The sequence below is a fragment of the Cyprinodon variegatus genome, unplaced genomic scaffold (assembly GCF_000732505.1).
Source record: "Cyprinodon variegatus isolate N-32 unplaced genomic scaffold, C_variegatus-1.0 Scaffold293, whole genome shotgun sequence".
Lineage (NCBI taxonomy): Eukaryota > Metazoa > Chordata > Actinopteri > Cyprinodontiformes > Cyprinodontidae > Cyprinodon > Cyprinodon variegatus.
In genome coordinates, this window is record NW_015150746.1 from 838,892 (window position 1) to 864,243 (window position 25,352).

Here is a 25,352-nt window from a genome sequence, read left to right on the forward strand (position 1 = left end):
AGAACCTGTGCATCATCTCATGGGTCCCTCCTCATGCTGATTCAGTCTTTTACACAGCAAATACTAGTGGCTGTTAGCAGCCGCGCTTCGGAGGTTATCATCCAAATAAATGGTTGTTATTAGCTGCTATCAATCCCATAGAATGGCTTCAGATTCAGATTGTGCCACTAGGCTCATTAGGTTGTTATCATGTGAGTCCTAATCCTAACCCTAGAGTAATTCATTTTCCCCTGTGGAATTAATGAATCTACAGTATTTATCTGGAAATAATTTCAGTAGTTCTTCACTTACTGTAAATATAACTAAATAAAAATACAGTGATCAGCATCTCACTCATATTGAACAAACCACAAACAAATAAATCTCATGCCATGTCAACTAAGTTGTATAATCCTCTCCCTATACATATTTAACTCTCTGTTAAAAAAGTACAGAGCATTCTATAATAATATCCTCGTCAAATAGAAATGCAATGTTTTTTTTTTAAAACCTAATGTATCTAACAGACCCAGTAAATGATATATAAATATGTTTTTATTGAACATGAAAGAAGACTGTCCAACACTGTCTCTATTCTGTTTCTTAATTTTTCTGTTGCGAAACATTAATGAATATTGCTAGATCCTCTCTTTCTATAAGCTATACATCTGATAACAAAAATTTATGGATAATAAATGATAAAACACATATTAAAGAGGCCAAAAAAGCAGAGCAATGGGGGAAACTACAATTATGTAATATTCAACAATTTTAGGGACACCCCTCTCTACCCAGATGCCCTTGTTTACACATGGTCATCTCTTCATTCGTGTTGCATGATGTAAAAACATTGTTTTCATTTACCTATAAATATCAAGAAGAACACCTAAGCCAAAAACAGTATTTAATTTGTCGTAGTATGTCTGTTGGACTTCTCTTACCGTAGTAACTAAGAAAGCAATTCTGAGTTCTACATTGCCAGACAGCACATGGCTAAAACAACATGGTTTTATTACTCACAAGGCACAGCATGGCGATATAGATTGGCTCGGATGGTTTTCTGCAACTCGTGGTCAGGTGATGTTTTCTGAAACCTTAAGCTCAAGAAGTGCTTTAGGTCCTTGTTGAGCTTGTTGCCTGAAAAAAATGAAAAACAATATGCAATTAAAAAAAAGAAATTGAGGGAAAATTTGAGGTTATATTGCTAAAGGTCATGGCAATTGACTGTTGAAATACTGCCAGTTTCTTTAACCCACATCTAAATGTAAGTATTTCAGTGTGGATATCTAAATATTTTTCTATGCTTATATATTAAATTAATGGAGCCTAGGCAGAAGTTCACCTGAAGAAACTCATTGCTCTCTCACATCCACCTGCGACACAGCCAATCAGCTTTGAACCACAGGTCCATGAAAGCCAATCAGCATCTAAAGTTCATCTTAAAAAACTCTCCGATCCGCACTAGTCTGCTCCTGTGTGCAGGTGGTGGATGCGCTGTGTCAGATGACACCTCCTCCATCGTAGCTAAAGCTTCATCAGAGTGTCATTCCTTCCTGACTCTTACTATGTTCCCTGTCTCATCTCAGCCGGTCTGGCAGAAGACCGCAATGTTGAGCCTGATTCTGCCAGAGGTTTCTTCTCAACGGGGAGTTCTTCCTCTCCACTGTTGCTTCATGCTTGCTCATCATGGAGAGTTTCTCTCAACCTGTGTTATCCAACTGGACTTCCATCTTCCAGGTCCTTGAGCGAAGCTCTAGTATCAGCTCACGCAATCTACTAGATTTCCCCATAAAGCTCAGCTGACCTTCTCACTAATCGGCAGTCTACAGACTGACCAACTTCATCTATCTCCACTCCACCACCAGTTTCAGGCCTGGGGGGAAACGGCCCTATACTTTGCTCCTGTTCATGCATATCTATCAAAATTAAATGCTTCCTGCCAAAGTCTGAGCGCCAAAGACAAAGTTATTGTATCAATAAATTCTCCTTATTGTCTTTTCTCTTCGTGTGATTTTTTCAGATTGAAATGGAAGAATGAAACTTTCTCACCTTAACGCATGCAACATATTCTTGAAATTCAAACATTTTTAGCATACAATAAAATTGTATGCTAAAAAAGCTTAACATTAGTGAAAATTGAAAAATCTGTCATTACTAAATGTATTACTAAATTCTATATGTTTGACATCTAGCGTTTACTCTTATTCATTAGGTGCAGGACAAAATCCCAGAAAAAAAAAAAGGTCCAACATTTGTTCCATGCAACAAAAAGCACACAGTATGCAATGGAGGGGTTCATTTACTGGAAGAAACAACAACAGCTCCCTCTGACTCAGTAAAAGTGTGACCGATTGGAAGAAATTGCAGAGCATACCCGGAATCTATCCAATCAGATTTGTGCTTGCTACTGACTGAGCTTGAACAGAGCTCCAGTGCTCACAATGGGGCCAGATGGCCGTAATTCACTCTCACGCCAGGGTCTCATTTAGGACCATTTAATGATCTCCAAATATATAAATCATGTCTGCCAGCTCTGGCAGACAGTTCTTAGAGTTGGTGCCATGCTCCCCTGTCGGCCTTATATCCCAATAGTGTAGTCTTCTCTTGCCATGTACATGAGAAGAGCAGGGTCTGCTCAATCTCCTCTTTGAAAGGTTAGCAATAATTTTTAAATGTCTAAAATTATCCAATCCAAGGCAAATTGAGTAAAAAAAAAAACTATGCAAATTTGTTTTTTATGCAAAAGCAAAGAAATGAAAAAGAAAAAAGATAAAAAAAGAAAAAGGATAAAATAGAAAAAGACCCATGGCTTACATTGTTTTATGAATATGACTGTAATATTGTATGGCATTTTTAAAGAAACGTTTGAAATAGAGTGCTTGATGGACTATTTTAATATACAAAGATACCAGTCTTCCAGCTTGCAGTAATCCATTATTTAGTAGGTTGGACAACAACACAGCAGTTTGGGGGGTTTTTGATCAACATGTGTCCAATCGGCTGCAGTTAGAACTGGTGCTATGGTTACATAATCTGAGCTATTAAATGTTATATTTTTGTTGGCAGCAGCTTATTCAGCTAAATTTCAGCTTGTGGTTGTAATATGCAAAGCATATACCCACAGATCTTCTATGAGCACAATAGTATACTGTGATTTAGAGAAGAAAACAGAAGGTCATTGAAGCCTGAAAGGAAGAGCTGATAAAAGGGTGAGTTTCAGTGCACAAGAGGCTCTAGCTCGAAATTAATACTTTAAATCAGTAAGGATACTTAAGCCACAGCGGAACTTCATTAGAGGGCGTCATAATAAGTGCTATCCGAATAGTACTGGTAGTAAGAAAGGAGCTAGAATGAGGAAGACGGTGCTTCCTGGTGCCCATTATTATAGCATAGGAACATCCTTTCATTCCCAGCCTAAGAGCTTTTTGGTTTCCTATAGTCATTTGCATGATGGGATATTTAAAGTACAGCCAACCACATGAAGTGTAAGAAACATACATTAATTCTTCAAGTTTATTCTCTGTGACCCATGTGCATACTTTTTTCCCCAGAAAGCTGTAGCCCAAACATGACCGGTGACATTCATGTGCGTGTCTGTCACGTAATGACATTCCTAAGGCTGAAGGCTGTCTGGATTCCACACTGCAGTCCATAGCTCCTTTTCTACTCTGCACAGTGTTCTTACTGAGGACCCCATGAAAAGTGAAGGGATAGGAGTTAAGAACAGGAGGTAGAAGACACATTTCAAGGAATTCAGATCAAGCCTCCATCATGTGGCAGTGTGATCACCTCAAGCAAAACCAGACAGCCTAGTGTATATATACTGACATTAAATATAACATCACCTGCAACAGGTAATAAAAAAATATATATATAAAACAAACGTCATTAAATGTACAGTCAAATCTACAGTACAACAGGGTGTAAACTAACTCCAAGATTATTAATAGCAAACTCAGCCAAATCGTAACCTGCTTTATAATATTTTGGCCCAGATGCCGAGACACAGTTTGGCTTTCTACAATACAGCATTTTTATATTCCTAAACACACACATACACCACACACATACAGCCCTGTGTGTGTAAGCCAGTGTAAGCAAGCACAGTCAGGTAATTGTTACCTAGCAACCGGCCAGTGCTGACGACCATGATTACGGTCCCTGCTAGGCAAGCAGAAGTCACATTGTTAAAGGCAAAACAGATACAACAGCACTATCTCTCTCGTTTTCTCTCACTCTTTCACAAACACGCACATAAACATACACTTGGTTTAAATAAACATTATTTGCATCTGACGATCGTTTGCTGTTCTATTTTGGAGTTATAAAACCGACACTTAAAAAATCCACTAAGAAAGCAGTAAGAATGTTATACTGGTACAAATGTATACATAAGTATTCAGACTCATCTTCCTAGTAGCTTTGCTGGCGCAGGAGCTTTCCTAGAGAGAAAGATTCTTGTCAATAACAACCCCCTCCTGCAGGTACATACAGCAGGCAGGGGGTGTGCTCCCCAGGTGCCATGCTTCATCAATGAGAAAAGCATAAAATATTCAATATTTATGTGGATCTGAGCTATGGGGATCACATAAAACAATTCCCCATATTCATGTGTGTGCTTCTTTTATAGGTTTAACCCATTGGCTTTGCTGTGGAATGAACTAAGCCTCAAAATGTGCTGTATTTTATTCTAGTATACCTCTAAACTTTACAGAAGTATCCTAAGAAATATGCAAAAACCATATGCCATTGCAGTTTTGGGATTTCATTAAACATCTTTTTGCAAATGAGAAAAGTTATTTTAACCAAAAATAAATATATACAATATACTGTACTACAAAATTGCTCTTGAGGTTGTTAAATTCTAGTTATTATACTTAAACCAAATCATTAAAGTCTCTGCATTTTATGATTAAGAAATAATAGCCAAATCAATGCAAATGTGCAGGTCATTCTTCCAACAATTGGAAAGAATAGAGGCGGACTTTGCCATCCTAAAGAAATGGAAAGAGGCCGAAAACTAGAGGACAGGTAAAGCATCTTCTTCTGCTAAACAGACAAGAGAGTTTACTCCATTTAAAACTTTGAGGCCTATTATAAAACAGTGGGCAAAGCCACCAATGGCAACACAAGCCAATAAATCCAGTGAAACCACCTCTCCCTGACTCTCCCTACCTTCCACCACAATACCATTACGGCAAACTCTGACAGGTCAAGTTAAAAAAACCTGAAACAATAGCTGTGACAGGTACCATAGCATAGTACTGGTTTCTATTGTCTGCAATGTTACATTTCCTATGAAAAACAAAAATGTTTTAAAATTTTACAAAATACATTTTCAAGTGGCATAACCATTTCAAGAAGATCAAAATGTTAGGGGGAGGCCCTTCTGACTGTCGTCATTCCTACATGTCCCCCCCAAAAAACACTGCTGGCATGTCATTGGTCTGACTCTCATCTGGACGTATTAGCAGTAGTCTTTCAAGATGAATTTGTTGTGAGACTGAAAACTCAGATCATGTGACAATCCAGCTTCCAGTGCAAGGTTAAGCTTAAAGGTCAGTCAGAGAGAAAAAAAACAAAATCAGAATTGCCCCAATTTAGTTGGAGTTGCCTGCCCGGCAGGCAACTCCAACTAAATTGAAACAGCTTCTTCAAAGCCACCTAGAAACCTCATAAGAGCATCCACCACTTCATCCTCTGTCAACATTATTTTCTCTTTCTTCCATTTTGATTTAAAAAAGTTTGCCTCTACTTTAGGTCACAGCAATATCTGATATCTGATTTAGGGACACAAATGTAAACAAAGGTTCAGATTTCTTAACTCCTGCAACAAAATGATGGGAATAACAATAAGGCATAAAAAGCACTGGTATTGGTATTGCCAGTACATAATTTCTAAGACTGGATTGATAGTGAAAAAATGTCGATTGGTGTAACCCTAACCGTAATATTAACATCAATTAGGAAGACATAGCCTCAATTAGGAAGACATAGCCTGAGTGAAGAATTGTCTGAATAAAAAATAAAAGTGGCTAAAGTAATCTTCTTGTTTCTTGTTGCTAAAGTTTGAAAAACCCTTTTAGGAGAGATGCTGAAAAGAAGTCTGTGTATTTGTTATTACAAGGTTGAATTGCAGTAGTTCTTCAGTTCAGGAAGAAGCATTCTGCTCAAAATTAAAACGAAATATAGCTTTTTCTTTTTCAAGATCCATCATACATAAGAGATCTGATTGTTTTCTAACTAGACATGCTCTTCCCAGACAGCAGGTTTATTTATAGTTCATAAAGTAGAATGGTAGGCAGACCATTAAGTTATCATGCTCCTCTTCTCTGGAAGCAAATTCCAGTTTGTACGGTATGTGCAAGACTGACATCCGTTCTACTTTTAAGAATTAAAGCTTCCCTTTTGGAAAGCTTACAGCTTGAGTGGCTTAGATTACCCTGAACTATCTTAACAGTTTTGCTGCTGTAGGCTTAGGCTGCCAGAGGACATCATAGACAATTTTCCTCACTCTGCTTCTCTACTGATAATAGCATCATATTCTTCTTCTGCTTTTTATAGACTCTCTCTTAAAGACTCCCAGAAACACCCCCCCCCCCCACTGTGCTTGGGAAAAAAGGCATCTGCTTATAATACCCCATTCTCTTTGCCCAGAATCTTTCTTTGACATTTTTGCCTGTCTCCTTGTCAGCTCCCAGATCAGCTTCTCTAATTGCTTGATGTGGTGCGTCGAAGAGCAAAAATAAAATTTTTCCAACTCCAGCATCTGCTGGTTGTGAAGTGTGGACGAGCCTTAGATGCAGAAGTTCGTCAGTCACTGCTCAGATGCATCAAGATGCAATGCTACTGCTGCTCTAGACACACTGCAGGACCTTTTGATGATTCTTAATTCGCGCCAACCATTAACTTTGTATGTAAACCCACTGCTTCTGCAGCTCGAAGCGCATATGGTGTGAAAGTAGTATTAGAGGGAGGATTTGAGGCCAAACAATTGGGGGTATTGATAATACCTGATGATTTCAGGTATTAGCCGTTGTGTATAGCAAGCTAAAAAAAAAAGAAAATGTTGACCGAGGGGTATCCTATGCTGGTTAGGCTGTGGCTAATAAAGTTCAAAAACCTTTATTACAATAAGTCTTTAAATCTGCAATTTAAAAGGAACTTTTATATGTTTTTTCATATGCTTATTATATTTGATTGCTGAAATACTACCAAAGAGTCCTTTAAATGAATCATCTTATGTCTGTTAGCTACTACTGCAGCTCCATTATTTTCTTAAGCCAAGCCTAGTTAAAGAAGCTAGGTGGACCCTTAGCCATTCCCTCAGCAACAATTACAGAAGGTTAAGATCGAATATCTAAATGGTTATTCATTTCTGATTTTGGCAAATCATTTAATAAAATATTATCTTAACTTATATTTTATTAATCTCTTGGAATGTGAACTAGTTTTAATACATTCAAATTGTTCTAAAGTAGTTCAAAAGCAATTTTGACCAAATTACAAACTTTTCAGTGCCAACTGTAGTTTTTAAATATAAAATCCAGAAACCTAAACTGTGATATTGAATCATTTTATTGGTTATGGCTTTTTATCATTTTTATTTTGTTTCTATCTCTACATATTAGCTTGGTTTAGTTGAGTTTCAATACTTTAGAGTTTTTCCACTGATAAATCTGACTTAGAGTTAAGTGATTTTTGTTACCTCTTACAGTATATTTTGATGGATGTTGCTTAACATGTTTCAAGGTGTTAAGCTGGAATCCCACTCTTGTTATTCTTACAAATAATGAAATAACATTGGTTGAAATAACATTGGTTACTACAGAATTAATCGCACTGCAATGTCAATGTCAGAATAAAAGCAACTGTCCACTTCTGACTTCATGATCATGCAGGGATAGTGAATTCTGCAAGTAAACGACTACTGTATGTGATCAGCTTGGCTGTATGATTTGATTCCTGTAAATTTACTATGATGAGTATGTTGAGATGATGTTGGGAATTTGCGCCACATTAATGAACTGATTTCATTTTTTTTTTTTAAGGAGTATGTAAACCTCTGATCCTGAAATTGAGGAATCAAACTAGGATTGCATAAAACAGGCAACACAAATCTTAAATGACTAGGTTGACTTGTAAACTGAAAGTTCTCTAATGTAAGAAACATTTGAAAAGGGAACCAGATCCGAATCAGATCTTGAAGTCCATTTGCTCAGGTTTTGTCGGCTACAGTGTCAAAGCCAACGTAAGACAAAAAAAGTCTCTGCAGTCACCAATATCACTTATAATATAGGTAAAGCATTTAGCCAGAATTTTTTTTAACCCTCTCTGAAAATGATCAAAATATCTTTATTGTGTAATCTGCAGAATCAGATGTGTAGGAAGATGAAGCTGGATCTTCCTATGCCTCTAAAAAACAGGCGTAGGAAGGTGACGCTTGAGGGTTATAGACCTTCGGAAGCACATCTTCTTATGCCTCTGAAACCCAGGGGAGATACACAAATCCGAAGCTTCAGATTCCAAATAAGAGGTGCTAAATTGCATGTGCACATTTAATTTTTTTGTAAGTGCAATAAGTGGGAATGTTGCAGATGATCTACAAAGATTGCTGCACAAATGTTAAAACATACAAACCGGTTTGGTTTCACACGTTTAAAAGAACAGATTGTGTGATTTAAGGCAGTTTGAGAGAGGCCATAAAAGAAAGATGATGATCCAAGCTAGGAAGATGGAGGTAATCATGATAATTAGGGAGAAAAAATAATAATAGTGAGATACTCATTAACACTTATAGGGCACCTCAACTATGTGGCCTATTTCAATGTGCTTCTAACAAAACAAAAAAGATGAAAATAAAAGTTAAATATAAAAAAATAAAATCTATTGTTATATCTGACCGTCCAAATATGTTTACATGCACAAAGGATTTCTTTCCATCGTCTACCTTTGTACCAGGACCTCCTTTGTAACAGTAATGACCCAGATTTTTTTGTGTGTAGACTGGATTTCAGTTTTAGGTTTAGAAAATCACTTTGCACATGCTAAATACTTACATGTGCTTACAGTATCTTTCACCCAGAGGTCCGTTTCACGAAGCAGGTTTTCTATGCAGGTTGAATACTAATGACGTAATGGATTGAACTGTGGTGAAACAATGCTGTATGATGATGCTGACAATAAGAAATGTTTAACTTTGGTTTTGTACCTCATTCCTGCACCCCCCCAACCCCCACCAGTTTGTGACTTATGTGATGAGTTTAGAGCCTTGAAACAGACAAATATAATCTAATGTTTGATAATTATAAACTAAATACATCTATAGATCCCAGCAACCCTGCACAATTTGCACAAATGTACTGTCTTCCTGGGAAATTCAGTGGCATAGCCTTCATCTTTATAACAAATAGGGAAAGGGGGAAGTGACATATGCCACAGTCTGCATATTTGTAGTGGTTGTGAGTGAGAGGGTTACTGCCGCCCTCCTCAAAGTTGCATAGTGCTAGTGAAGCCAAATACAGACCCCATTAGGCCATGGCATAGGTGGAATTTGGGTGTAAGCTGACATAATCACAAAAAATATGAAAATATTTTATGAAGGTTGAAAAGGTTCTTAATTTTGTTTTAAGACACGCAATCCTTCTTATGATCAGGCCCTGAATGAAAAAGTTATAAGTACAAGATTGGGAGGCATTATCAATATTGATCAATGGACTTTAAAATATTTTTAAGCCCATGGTAATGGCTAAGTCATCTCTGTCAGTCACAGTACAGTTACAAGAGGCATGACAATGGTAATACATTAAATAAGTGAAGAACATGTTAGCACTTCCAAAATGGACCTCTACTATCGGGTGGGGGAAGGAGTTTTGACAGGACCCATATGCAGATACAAAAAGCTGAAGTGGTTTCTTGAATTTTTAATTACCCAAAAAGTTAAAGAGAAGCAAAATTCAGAACATAAATCCACAAAAACTGCACCAGGAATACTTACAAAAAGGGGGCATAGAAATGAAGACAAACCAGCAAAGAATGACTAAACAGCAGGACAATAAATAGGAGAGAGAAACAAAGACCAGGGTAATTAGCAGATTGAGAGCAGGTGTGGACAGAGGCAAGCTAGAGAAAAGCTAGGGAAAAGGAGACTGACAGAAGACAGCAAACAAGAAATATCTAAGAACTAAAATAAAAACGAAAATAACTAGAACACTAGAATGGGAATAAAACCAATGAGAACTCAGAGATAAAACTTGAACAGAACCAAAACCACAATTACTATAACACAAAACGGAAAACTAAAATATAAAATACTATTATAAAAATTGCAAATTTGATTTCTAAGTTTATAGAGATTTTCTTGTCTAAAATAAACGGTTCATTAGGTTCTTGTAAGACATATTATAATTGTCTGTGGATTACCCTAACTGCTAAAACATATTGTAAATACTTTATATACACATTTATATTTGATCTTACAGCAGATTTGGAATAATATCTATTCTGATGATACACTACTTCCTTTTGAAGTGGTCCATTAAAAAAAACAACACTAAAATTCCTCCCTTCAGAACACTAATACACCAGTAATATCATTCTGAACTGATTCCTAAGAACTAAGATGCATTTGCCAACAGCTGGTAAAATACTGTATGTTGCAGGGATTGGTGCTTTTCAGGCTTGATGATGCAGAAGGGAGCTGTGTGAGGATGTGAGGCCCCTGTCTTTTTACACATATACATGATTGGAGAGAAATGGAGAGAAGGATGGATTTAACCCAAATAGGAGTGGATTATACTCAACCTCCATGCTTCCAGTCAGCATTACATAACCTTAAATCTAGTTATGCATCCCCGTCTCATTTTAGGAGGGCGGTTGGAGGGGGCCTGGGTGCAAGCAAACATCAAAACACAGAAAATATTTTACACATTTTCTCCCATTTATACATACACCAAATGCATCCATGTCTCGGATATATGGTTTTACCTGTATGGGGTTTCATATGTGTGTACAAAATTGACATTAAATAGAATCTAAACAAAAAAGCTAGCCAGAAATAAAAGGAAGCTAGAACATATGTGAATGGCTGCCTCGATCATCAGCAGAAGACTGTGCCAAGCAGCTGCAGTCCGGAGTACCACACAGCAGCTGTTCTCACTACAAGTCATCCTTGCTGCCTGTCAATCATGACTAGAGGAATAAACCTGCCTGTGGTAACCATTCAAGAAAACCAATCATCAGCTGCAGTGCTTGTAGGGTGGCTGTGATTATCTGTACAAAAAAGAAGCCAACAGCTTTAACAGAAGTGGCTTTCATTAAAGGAAATGTCCACACTGATGTGTAATGGTTGTGCATGTGTGTGCATGTGTGGGGGTGGGAATGAATGTGTATGTGACACTCTTCTCAGCTGCTAATTGGGATTCATCGGCAGTCTTCAAGCTCAACACTGCCCTCTGTGTCTCCAAGCTTCATGACTGAGAAGTCTGCTACATTTGGACGTGTAACTATGGCAATACTGAGCCAACCAATGAGACTTCAGCTGTGTGGTTATTATTGTGTGCTGCCCTCTAGTGTTTGATCTCAAACCATTTCATCTAAAAGCTAAATCCGACATTTCTTTTGATAAGGACATGAAGGAAGAAGCTCTAAATCACCATAGATGCAGTTTGAGTACATATGTAAATGAAAAAAAGGCTTAAAAAATATTGATTAAATTAGTTTTAAATGGCATAGATTTCATTTTTTTAAGTACAATGAAAACACTGGGATTTATCAAATAAAAATTAGAACTCAATCAAATTTTGTCAATTTAAATAATACAATCAAACTGTATTATTTGCTTTATAAGAATTCACACAGATCATTTTATTTAATCTGGAATATATATATACACATAATATATATATATATATATATAAAGCATACTTAAATATGCTATACATGCTATAATATATATAGATACATATTATATATTCATATTCTTAAATATGAAAAAAGTGATAATAAATGACACATTTAGTGAAAATTAACAAATGAAAGTCAGACATTGCATGTTAACTATTCTTCAATAGAATGATTAGGAAAAAGGAACTCATGAAACACACCTGGCCTAATGTGATGGTACCCATAGAGAAGACTGAAAAAATATAATGTGACAAAAGGGACATGTTAAGTCAAGGCGTATCCACTAATTAGCATAACAGCTGCCTGTAATCATGTAGTCAATCAGTGGGCCTATATGTATTTAAGGTTACAGGTAGTCAGGAAAATACAGAACCTAAATTTTCCCCTACTTCCTTGGTCAGGCAGCGGCTCCATCACTTTACCATAGAAACAATACAGGTGCTCTCAGCTGAGGAACAATGCTCAAGCCTCAGTAACAGCTTTGGATCGCTCTAACAGGCTCTAACCAGCAGTCTATCTGTTCTAGAGGAAGTTCTAATTAGGACCAGACCAACAGGTATTGTTAAAAAAACTTTTGTGATGTTTTTTATTTCACTGATGTGAACTACCAGATGACTGGATGAGGTATTAAAAGCCAAAACTGTTACTTCTTCAATAAATTAAGAAAGTGGCAAGGTTTCTATCTATAAATGTAAAAATGTAAATGTTACTTGCGTAACATACATTAAAGAAATATACTTTATTATTTTTGAACAATTAATTTTTCAGTTATTTATCAAATACATAATTTTCTTGCTTCAATAAAAGGTTACTTAAAAATGAAAAATTATAAGAACTACCTAGTTCAAAAATGAATTAATCAAGACTATATAGGGGGTAGATATACACACACACACAGTACATGAAAATTATACTTTATACTTCTATTTTGTCCTGAGCCCAGATAAGGCTGTCAGCTGGCCTGGTTTGGTGCATGGTGTGTACCACACTCAACATGGACCAGAGAAGGCGAAGGAAAGAGTTGTACTTGTACTAGTTGTCTTCTGCTTTAACCGAGGCCAGGGTACGGGGCAGCAGTCCCAGACTTTCCTCTCCCCAGACACCTCCTCCAGCACTGGTGGGGGAAACCCAAAGCACTCCCAGGCCACCTGAGAGACATAGTCTTAAAATCAAGGAACATCAGTAGCCAATCAAACCATCTGAGATAGTTCGAGTCAAAGCTTACTTAATGGGGGACAGCCAACAAGGACATCATTGCTGAAATTGAAAAATAAAAAAGCCAGAGTGAAACTTGCCAAACTACACCTTAACAAGCCAAAAAGCCTCAGGGAGAGTGTCCTCAGTACAGATGAGACAACATTTGAAATCATGCTAAGATACAAATAAATAGCTAAAAAATCACACATTGTGATTTCTGCATGTTTTTTTTTTTTTTTTTGTTTAGATTATGTCTCTCACAGAAGATCAATTTTCAGTAAGACTTCTGCAGCCGACAAGTATGTTGTTTCACTGGTCACGAGAAAGGTACTTTCTTGGACCATTTATTTTTTGGAAAAATAAAAGAAAATCAAAATATGTTATCTTACAAAATTATAATTTAGTACATTTAAAATGAATTATTATTTTTTCAGTTTTGTGTTATTTGAATTAATAGCGTTGATTTATCATTTTCATTAATGGGAGGGTAGGTTAACTTTCAAGCACAACTGTAGATGCTATTCGGTATATATCAAATATAATTAAAAAACACCATTCAGTATACAGTGGACAAGCATACACATACCCTCTATATTCAGTTCATCATGCTTAATCCCAGGAAAACACAGATGCCACTCATGTACTGTATATACACATTTAAGAAAAGAAAGAAATACATTAAAACAAGCTTGCATCAATCAACAAAATATAATACAACATTGCGGAGATAAACAGAATCTCTATACAACGATCTTGTATTGGCATCAGCTGGTACTTGAATGCATAAAGAGATTCATTAGTGCATTCAGCAGCTATGCCTTAAGATCATGTGAAGTGGCACTTACAACCCATTGTTAATGTTTTATATTTGAGTTTTGGTTAACAAGTTTCTACTGTATATGGAGCAATGTGAGGCTAAAGTTTGAGCTAACTATTGCAGAAAATGGCTGTCTGCCTTCAGTAATCTCTTAAAGTCAAAGTCTGTAAACTAGCAATATTTATTTTTTCTAACCCTTTTTTTCTCCCATTTCTATTTTACTGAATTCCATGTTTTTAGGATAATACATACTCTATGTGGCAATAATTCTGTAAAAACTTGCATATTAATTTCTATTAATTGGTATGCTGCCTTTTTTATTCAAACTATCAACTATTTTTTTATAACATTTGTATTTTTCAAATTCAAGTAAAAAACATTTGCAAAATAATGATTCTTCCCACTACATTTCATCGTCATCCCACAATAGTGCTGTTGTAGTGCCCTACCTTACTCACGACTCAATTACTACAACAAAATGACTTTGCTTCTGTCTTTCTAACCATTCCTCTCTCATAGAGCACACTGGCTTTTAGAGAGATAATTCCACCTGAAAACTTAGATAATCATCAGTCTGAGCTAATCCAGGGAAAACTGGCTGCAATATGTAAAATAAGGTTAGTCTTTCAATAATACAAATAATACTATCTTAATTCATTCTGACTTACAATATATTCTCATTCTGATCCTATGAAATAATTATATTTAAAGTAATATTTAACTTTTTTTGTTGTTTATTTTTTAACATCTATCCTTCCAAACCACTAGTTTCCTGTGTGTTGTATAGACAGATAACAAAAAAAATTGTATTTGAGTCTCTTGATTTTCTTTTGTTCTATAAGATGATCAGTGTCATTTGCAAATAAGCTTAACCCTGAGTGGGCTTTAGGGATAAATGTATATATAGAGGTCTGGATATGAACAAAGGAAAGGAATTTCCTTAAGGAGACAAATAATATTGTATTTCCTTGTGCTGATTTCAAATAATAGGCACAGAGAAGGAACTGGAAATGCTGGTTCTTAAAACAGTAAATGCCATTGTTTCTGCAGCTTCCTTTTGTTCTCAGGACATCCTGTCAGTCCACACTGAACTCTACAGTTACAGATGAGAGCATTTAACTCTGCGTTATCCAGTAATATAAGGAGGGGCCGTCTGAAGCTCAAGAAGGAGGAAGGGAGGGTTTAATCAAATGCTGTTTCCCTCTCTGTAAGGCTTCACTCAGCAATCTTGGGGTGATAAAGCAGCTTAAATATCCTTCTACAGTATAACACAGTCATTACTCAATCTGGCATATTTTGTGACAGCTGATAAAGAAAATATGACAGTAATGATTTCAAATACGGTGCTTACTTATACCTTTCTAAACGAAATGCTAGTGTTTCTGTTAAACACATCAGATACAAACTAAAGAGGAGTTGAGTGTTTAGCATCTTCATAACATTTTCACCCCAGCAGGTGCTGTATTTTTGCTACTGTCTTAAAGCCCTGCAATCAAAGACGAAATAATCACAGAGTGGCCAAGCATAAAACTCTGAATCACATCTCTACTGTCTCCTGCTATAATTAACTCTATAAGCAGCCACACCCAGAACTTCTTTCATGTTATTTTCGCTACAGTCCCTCTTTTACAGAGGAATATGAAACAGGCAAGATATTATCTGATGTGTTCAGATTGAGCCAAGTTAAATTTTATTTGTTTTCATGTCATTTTTAAGAAGCATGCCATTTAAAGGCCAAATATGATCATATTTAAAAGCCAGTAAAATAATAACCAAATAGTGACATTGTATTTTGTCTATGTATGGTGAAAATTATTTTGATACACTTAGTGATTCTCATTGGGTGCAGGGTCTGTTTTCGGTGACTAAGAAAATAATTAATAATAATAATAAAATAATTTATGACAAAGACAATCTATTCATGAAAAGTCAGGAAGCATTATGAAACCTAAAATAGTTCAAAAAGGACAGCTTTCTCTGAAAATCTCTATTTACGACAATGTTTGCCCAAAGATTGGCAATGTCAATCAATTTATAGAAATAAGTTTAACAAAATCTGAAATTAAGTGTATTTACAATTCATTTAAGTAGGTAACTGAAATTACTGGCAAATGGAATTAGTATTTTTACTCACCAAATAAGATAATTAGATAATATCCACTTGAAATAAGCCAATGCAATTGTTTTTTTCTTATTGTAAAGTAAATTGTCTTAGCTTGGCACCACTGGAAAAATATGTGGTACTGTAGAAAAAGGTGCACCATCCCACAGGGATAACTGTAACGTTGAGAGGTCTGTCAAACTAAATTAATTTACAAATATGGGGGAACTTAAAAAAAAAAAACTGATGAAACTGATAAATGATGACATCACCCTGCATACACAATGACACAGTGACTACTGTATCTTGTCAAGACCCTGGAGAAAAAAGTAGATTGTAAGTCCTGTTTTTAAGATAAAGTCAATCTTGCATTTCTTTTGGAAAATGAGATCCTAGATTCTAAAAAATCTAGGATCTCATTCTAGAAAAATGATGAGAAAAAAAGCTAGACCATAAAGGCTGGTTGTTTGTGAGCATATAGCTTATTATTTAAGAATATTATTTCTATTACAGCAGTTTTTTATGTATGTGTTCAGTGTCAGCATAAACATCAAATCCACAGATCCTGTTAAATCAGTAATATTTACATTCCTCCTGTATGCTTCCACATGTTTTGTCTCTGTGTGGGAGATGAAGGTTAGAACATTTCACTATACCTCATCGCAACACATTTTCTATCAACCATGTGGACAGATTAGGTTGAAGTCACTTTGTATCATCAAATCAGTTGTAAGAAAACTGCTAGAGGACGCTTTTAGTAATATGACAGATAGTGTCTTGTCTAAAACAGAATTTTTACACTGAGAAAAAAAATAGCCATGTATGAGGACTCTCTCACTTTCTGGATTAATGTAAGTCTTAATTCATGTGAGCATCAAAGAATAAAGACTTCAACTTTATGGAATGCAAAAGTATGGATTGGTCGTAACAATATAGGAGGAAATAACATCAATAAGATAAGCTAAAATTTGGCAGTTTGAAATAAAGCTGCAGAGCTATATTATTCATGGAGGTGTCAAACTTTTATATCCTTTAATTAGTTGCCAGTCTGTTGAATTTCCAAGCTGCTTCTTCCAAAGAAGGCTTTTAGATCAGTGTTCAACTGTCTTTAATGACAGCAACTGCAAGGTGACTTGATTTGGCCACTTTAATTATCATGTCCTGAAGTACAGAGTTTACACTAGAGGCTGCTGGCCCAAAGGGGGCGCTCCCTAGATGTGGAGGGGAAAAATCATAAATAATATATATAGATTTTAACAGTGGTTTCACAAGTACACACATTTGTTACTTAAGTAGAAGTATAGATACTGCAGTTTAAAATAACTCTGCTAAAAGTTGAAGCATCCACTTGACCTCTTTACTCAAGTAAAAGTGAAAAAGTAGGTGCTCCAAAAACTACTGACAGTATAAAAGTATAAAGTAACGTTAAAAGAAAAACAGCCAGATGCCACTATATGAATTGAAAGCTCAATCTGTAAATCTGTAAAACTCACTGAATAATTATAATACAGCAATTGATATGCATAAATCAACAATATGGTGATAGCCATTCTGCTCATTTGTGAAAGTAAAATCTGTTGGTCTCTTTTTGGCATCAAGACCACTATTCCTATAGTCACATCGCCAGACAGGACACTGTAAGAAAAGAAAAAAAAACACCTCTCCGACAGGTAGGACTGATGTAAAGCACTTTTGAGAAAAGGCAATGAAGAATGAACAATCTGGGATTCACATGGAAGATATAATAATATAGTGGACTTTCACTCCACCAAAAATACCAAAACTAAACTTACTGATATATAACTCTCAGAACTTCTCAGAAAAATAATTTTTATATATTAAGAAAAGTATCAAGCTGACTAATAGCTTCTCTTTTACTGAACTGGCGCATCTTTTTTTAGGTCTGTGACACCCCATTGGACCATGCAAAACACAGATTTACCTTCACAAAGCCTCAGGAGGGCAAAACCTATGTACAAAAACATAAAAATTATGTTTTTCCATGAAATTATGTTTTGTTTTTATAAAGTGTTTTTATAATGTTTTTTTGTTTTTGGTATTCATATAAGTATACTTTTGTGATAACTTAATATATGTTTGATTAGTTTTTAGTATACGTCTATTTTGAATTGAATTGAATTTGAACCAGCCGCCACTGCTTTACACTTATCTTGAAACAAACCAATAAGTCGGACGTTTAAGCATAAAAAAGTTCTCAACATAAAAAATGATTTGCATAATGTCTGCCTATAAAATAATTAGTTGCATGCGGCCACTTTTAAGCACTATGAAACAAGACTATTGTAAACAATAGCGGGTAATTAAAGGTATTTATGAATTGGCAAAGCAACACCAAAATTTTAATATGCTAGAAAGAAAACTGCTTAGAAAATACAGGTTGACAAAGGTTGAGTTAAATATAAAATAAAGCACTATCAACCCTAAACCCCTTGATCTGTTGAATTGTATTCTTTATCTGTTTGGGTAAAGAATCCGAAAATGAAACTACCTTAAAGAAAATATAAACTAAGGAAAAATAATAAACTGCTGGTTTTTGACACAACTGCTATTGTCAACAGACCTGTGAAAAATGGCATGTCCGGCCAATTCTGACTCAGTTCTGCTGTACTACTGAAGAAATGTAAGCAGTGCATGACGGGAAAAAAAGGTTTGATGTGGGAATAACAGGCAAAGCCATCATAGTACACTGTAGCTCCAATGCACTGCATCTGTTTCTTTATCAAATATACCCAAAGGATTCTAGGGTGCAAAATCTATCATGTCTGCAGCAAGCTAAGTAACCCAAATGTAAGAGGAAAAGATAAAGCCAAGGAAAATTAAGGTGAGCATGGTCTTAAATATTCAAGGAAACAATGCAACCCTGAATATGTAATTTCTTGAAACCACCCCCAAAAACAAGCAAATGAAAGATAAAGAGGAATGCCAAAACTAAACATCATCCTAAAACTCTACCAGGATTTATATTCTTGGATAGTGTGTTCACTAAAAAAAAAAGAAAGAAAGAAAACAACATTATTGTGTCATGTTGCTAAAGAAATGCAAACAAACCTCTATTTTTACCATGCCCATTGTACTATTTTTTCTCTCAGGGTCATCACGTGCGGAAACACTGAAGCTTCCAGAAAGCTGAATCCTTCCTGTCGCTGATGGAAAGCCCAGGACTATGGCTGATGCATAGCAGTGCCATCAGTTTTAACTGGCTGTCTCTGTTAAATGTCACTGCCTGCCTGACTGTCACACAGAAAGGGCCCGTCTGTCATTAAAGCACTCTTTTTCAAGCAGGCCAATGTCCACAGGCAATGAGCAAGAGAAGAGATTCACCTCCCCCTTCTCAAGCTATTATTCCCTTCGGAAAAAATACCACTTAAGGCTTCAGTGTCGTTACCAGCTACTCATAATGAAGAAACACAATAAATACTTGAGACATGATTATTATCTCATTACACTTAAGTTGTGGTCATTATGCATTTGGATTGATGGAAAAGGAGCAGGAGGTTTACATGGAATGCTAATGTGAGGTTATGATCAAAGTTTTGAATGATGCTAATGCTGAACACAAACAAAGTGAGGAGTTAAAAGGTCCGTTTAGCCAGAGTGTCTATCTGAGGTGTGCGTGGTGTTAAAACTATAATGGCCTGATATGGAACACCACCTTTATGTGGCCGTTTGAAACAAGAGGCCACCCATCTATTACAAAGCCATCTTTGGAAGAAGAGAGCTAACAGACAAGAGCCCAAAAAGGGAATTTATTAAATCAATTTGTCACGTGAAGAGCCCTAGCATGCATCCTAATAGAAGTTGAAATTTAATTTTGTCCTTTGAAAAGAGATTTCAGACATGCCAACTGGCCATTACTTTCCTGAGATGACAAACAAGCTAAATCTCCTTTTGGCAGACACAGAGGGTAAGAGTTTCTATATGCATGTGCTGTTTTAAAGAAAAGTTTAAAAGTAAATCGAGTAAAGGCAGATGGAGCAAAACATGCTAATTTGATTCACTGACAATAAAGCCCACAGTCTTAATAACGAAAAATCTGTAACAGAGTGATAACACAATACACTGATGGATTGCGATCAATAGAGAGAAAATTAAACAGGGTACTGTAGCTGCATCGATGCTGCCAGCAGTATTTCTTTGATGCTGAAAACATTCAAAGATGTGTTCAGTCTTTACCTTTCGATATTTTATACTAGGAAAAAGTTCTACTCTTTAAAAAATATATATTAAATACTTCTTTGTGCTCAACAGAACACTTAGAATGGGATGTATTCAAAAACTCAAAAAGAAGAAAATGTGCAACAAAAGATGACTTTTGGATCTGATTCTTTGTTCCCATTTGGGGAAGTAGAAGAATATCAGATTTTCAAGTTGTACCTTTAGTTCATGAAGCTGTTACATCTAAAACTAAGCATTCTGAAAAATGTTAATATTTTTATTTATTCACTTTAGAGCATGAATATCATATATTTTACAGATTTATCACATATAAAGTGAAATATCAAGACATTTTTTTAAATGTTATTAATTATGTCTCTTATCTTCTTAAAATAGTGTGTTAAGTTTGTTTGCTAATACAGAACAGTTACAGGGTTATTAAACTGGGCTCCAGTACCTTTGGCAGTATGGGCAGGTAATACTGAAAAATTTAATCATCATATATATAAGCTTGTCAGTTTTGTGTTTACCAAATAGATGACCGTGTTGATTGTGGAGGACCAGCCTAGGAGAAAATATGGAATCCTGAATTTCTCCTGACTTCCGGCAACCTGGAATGTGTGACTATCCCCTCTTTCTTTAGAATCTAGGATCTCATTTTCCAAAAGAAATGCAAGATTGACTTTATCCTAAAAACAGGACTTACAATCTACTTTTTTCTCCAGGGTCTTAACAAGATACAGTAGTCACTGTGTCATTGTGTATGCAGTGTGATGTCATCATTTATCAGTTTCATCAGTTTTTTTTTTTTTTTTAAGTTCCCCCATATTTGTAAATTAATTTAGTTTGACAGACCTCTCAACGTTACAGTTATCCCTGTGGGATGGTGCACCTTTTTCTACAGTACCACATATTTTTCCAGTGGTGCCAAGCTAAATTAGTGGCATCGGCATCTGGTAGTGGCCCTTCCAGTGGCAGCTGGAGAATAGTGGCGCTTCCGGGTGCACTCTCACTGACATGCGACTGCCAAAAGGGTGCCGCACACCTGTTAGTTTATAACTACTTCCAAATAATCAAACTGTAGTTATATTAATCCTATATTAAACTGCAAATAGTAAATTAACTAATATTGTCCATATCAAAGGGTTTCATTAGAGATTATAGGCCTTATGTTTTACATATTTACTGATAAGAAAAAGATCACATTGTTAAAGCTTAGGCCAATCAAAGTGGAAATCATTTCCAAGTTTCACCATTAATCTCTACACGTAAACTGAATTGTGAAGTCTGAAGAAACTGTTTAAATGGGAGGTTAGATTCCTTCCAAAAAGAAGAGAAAAACTGCCTCCCCTTCTATAGGGCATTTATCACGTCTGAGGACTCCAAAAGGCTTAAAATTGTAATCAGTAGCCAAGTTGCCGTTCAAATGAAATTCAGATTTTAAGCAAACTTTTAAAAGTAAAAAAAAGGAAATGCATATTTACGTTTTTCCAATGGTTTGAAGCCACTTAACCAAGCAGCGCAAAAGCATCCAAAGTGTTCTTTCTTATTATGTTGTCACCCATGTTTGTAAAAAATAGGAAAAAGAGTCTGCAATCTAGCACTGACCAAAGATCCGTAATGGACTAAAGTTTTATTCAGTGTGTTGCAATCTGAGAGGTTTTCCTAACATTAACATGCCAGCTAGCAATGGAGCTGTAGTAAAGGGAAGACGCCGACAGCAGAACAAACTAAACAGTAATTGGTGTAAAAGTCAGAGCTAATAAAAAAAAAACAAAAAAAAAAAAAACTGTTTCCATCAACGGTTTAGCACATCAACCCTTTTTTGCAAAAGACAAAAAACACCTTAAGCAAGTTGGAAAAAGCTGATGAAAACGAACCTAGTTATTCACCCATTCACACACTGGCTGTGGTAAGCTATATTGTACCCACAGTTGTCCTTGGCCTGCCTTACAATCAGTGCCACTGGGCCTTGACTAACAACAGGCAAGTTGGGCAAAGTGTTTTGCCGAAGTACACAATGACTGAGACAGAAAAAAAGTGGCAAACATATCACATGATGAAGTCCTAACTCATGAGAAACTCTGGCAAATTAGTAAATAAGGATTGTAATGTCCCGGATGACTAAGAATTTATACTATTATAAAAACAGACCAACAAATCAGTCCAGCAAAAAATATCTAAACAAAAATTATAATCTTTTGTAATGTCAGTCTACAAGAGACATACTTGCAAATAACTTTAAGTAGCCTACAGTTTCTTGGCACTTTGAAAAAAATACTGTTTCAAGAAAAACTACTAGTCATCCTGAAATTATTTATATTAATCTATAGAATAAGTGTAAAGATCTTTTTGAGAGGCAAAATCCTTTTTGGACTGCAAAAGTGATTCCGAAAGAAGTAACAGAATACACCTTAGAAACTGGTGAATGAACTACCCCATCCTGGTGTTTTGGTATTCAGTGTGTTTTTGAGTTTTAAGAAAGTATACAGAGAGCAACTTTATAGCCTACAGCTCAAGATAAGGAGTCCATTTTAGCTGACAACTGTGTTCTTCTAGTATGTGCTTCACTTTGGGAGCTGTTATAAACTATTTGGCTGAGCACTGAAGTCTCTCTTTAAGGATTAGATTAATGTGTGCAAAAGCCCCTTGAATGAGAAAGAAATATCATTGATATACCCAAGAATATCTCTGCCTTAAGAACCATTTTATTTGCAGCTACTGTCAGACAGCCTTTTGAATTAATTTAATTGAAACCAAAATAGAAATTTGAATGCAAAAATAATTGTGTTCGGGTTTTTTTTAAGTTTCATATATTGCTCTCTAATTAGTCCAAAAAAACACAAAAAGGGTTAAACATAGGTACATTAATGATATCTAAAAAATGATTAAAAACAAACAAATAACAGACATAAATATTAGAACAATGTGTTTGGACATATTTTGTTATCTTTCTAAGCCATACCTCTATGTTCTACAAAAAAATGTACCCTCTATGCTCTACTAAGTCACATTTTTAAACATTTCTGATAAACATCAATTCCATAACTTTTAAATCCCTAATATGAACCATTTCAGCTTTACATGAATGGACAAGTTCACAATGAAAAGCAGAGGGGTCTTTTTGACTCACATCAGCCCCTGGCGTCAAGCACATTTCGTCACTGCCTTTGCAAAGTAATGTACAATAAAATGAAAAACCCATCCACCCATTTTCCGTCAAACTACTTAACCTGGTAGTGTTTGTTTTGCATCAAATACAGTCAGGTTTAGTCTTAACAAAATAAATTCTGCAACGCATGTTCTAAATAAATTGTTTTTGATAAAAAAAATGTATTAGTCAAAAGAGATCATAAATGCTTGCCCCCTCTTAGAATCAAGTATTGTTCTCGTGTTGTCACAGACCCTAGCACCGATCATAACAGCCAGATGCTGCACGCTTTAGATAAACAGCTGTAGCTCAAGGTCAGTCCCTTCCCATAAGAACTAGAAGCATGCAAACAGTCCCACAGTGCATGGTTATCTACTGTTTATCAGTTCTAACTCAAACAAAAAAGAGAAGTAGAGATGATGCATTCAAATCTTTCTAAACGCCACCTAAAAATAGCTCTCTGCCTTTTTTGTTTCTGCCTTTCTTTTAAAAATCAGTCATCTGAAGGTATTTTGGTCAGAATGCTCTCTTTATGCAGTGACAGTGCACTGATAAAAAACACAGATGTACTATCTAGAACTTCTGACTGAATCTCTACATTAGGGAATACTGATAAAAATGTAGAACCCCTCTTTATGTCCATTTAAGTGCACTTAGTGGGTTTTAACTCAGTTTAATCTAATTATATAATGCCCTACCCTAACCCTAACACTCCCAGAAAACCAACAGGACAAGTTATGTTTGAAAAGTGAACATTAGTAACAGCTAAAGGAAAATATGCCTAGACAAAGAAGGGCTTGAGAACAGGTACTAAATGTTTGTCTGAACAACCTGCAAGACAATGCAGGTTATAAAACACCTTCATAGCACATCTGGCTTTCATTGTTTAAACTTTCTTCCTTTACACACTGTGGCTTATTTGGGAAACCAGGACCGAAGCAGACTTCAAACACCCTTAGTGATGAGAATATCAGATGGAGAAAGGCACCTTGTGCCAAGGTGCTTTAATTTATATAATGCTATCTTCAACCTAGCAAACCCTAAAAATGTATAACTAGGTTTGGAGGAGCCAATGTAGGTACTGGGAAACAAACCCAAAGACAGTGTTATACAGAGTCCATAAGGGTGTTTGAGAGTTTGTATTCACCTCTTTAAAGTTATCAGTCCTTGGGAGGAATATACTGTATCACTTTTTCACATTTTTAAGGTAATATATACTGGGGAACCAAGGCCACCTCCTTCAGACTTTAATAATGAAGAAAGTTCTGTTTGTGGAAGTATAACTCAAGTAGGAGTAACATTTCAAACACCTTTCCTTCTGTAAATCTGGGAACACAAAATTATTTCATCAAAGTGGTTGCAGCACTAAGCTATGGTTTTTACAGGCATTAACTGGCCATTAAAATAACCGCTTTAGTGTTTTTAAGCCAGACACAATACCTCTTAAAACATCTTTGTACGCCTCCCTTTGTTTTTTCTGAATTTATGTGAGAACTGCAGTCCAGGAACACAGCATAACTGCAGAAATAACATTATTTGTCTTACAACTAAAGCAAACAGTTTTTCTAAAATTATTATTATTAATCTATTGTTTTATATATCTTACTTAAACCATCCTTGGAGGATAGACCTCGAAGTGCTTATAAACAGCAGTGCTTCAATTGACAAAGTGCAAACTACAAGAATTAAAAAAAGACTCCTGGATTCCTGTTGCCTTTGTTTTAAACCTGTATGTGGTTGCTGTGACCTGGATGATTGAGAACCTGCACAGGCAATGAAATAACCTTGATTGATTTAAATGATAACATCCGCTTTGTTATCTAAAGGTAGAACGATTAGCCAATAAAATTACAACAACCAACAAGCAGAGATTATATGTTTATCTTAGTAATCATGTAAAATTTTATTGTTTTAGGCCACAAATGAATAGTTCTCAGAGTTTGTGTTATAAGCAGGAAAAAGGTAGCCTGACGTAGTCCTACTCAATTCTAGTCAGAATATGAGTCTGATACTGCTCCATAGAGCTG

The 25,352-nt window shown here is 35.7% G+C and overlaps 1 protein-coding gene across 13 annotated transcripts in view; it reads right to left on the bottom strand.

The window, feature by feature from the left end:
• Positions 1-25,352, bottom strand: part of LOC107090390 (membrane-associated guanylate kinase, WW and PDZ domain-containing protein 1-like) — a 124,480-nt gene that overhangs the window by 88,445 nt on the left and 10,683 nt on the right. For all 13 annotated transcript variants that reach the window (XM_015383730.1, XM_015383731.1, XM_015383736.1 and 10 more), the window contains exon 2: positions 1,000-1,116. In XM_015383730.1, the coding sequence (XP_015239216.1) occupies positions 1,000-1,116 (117 nt within the window). The remainder of the gene's footprint in view (positions 1-999; positions 1,117-25,352) is intronic.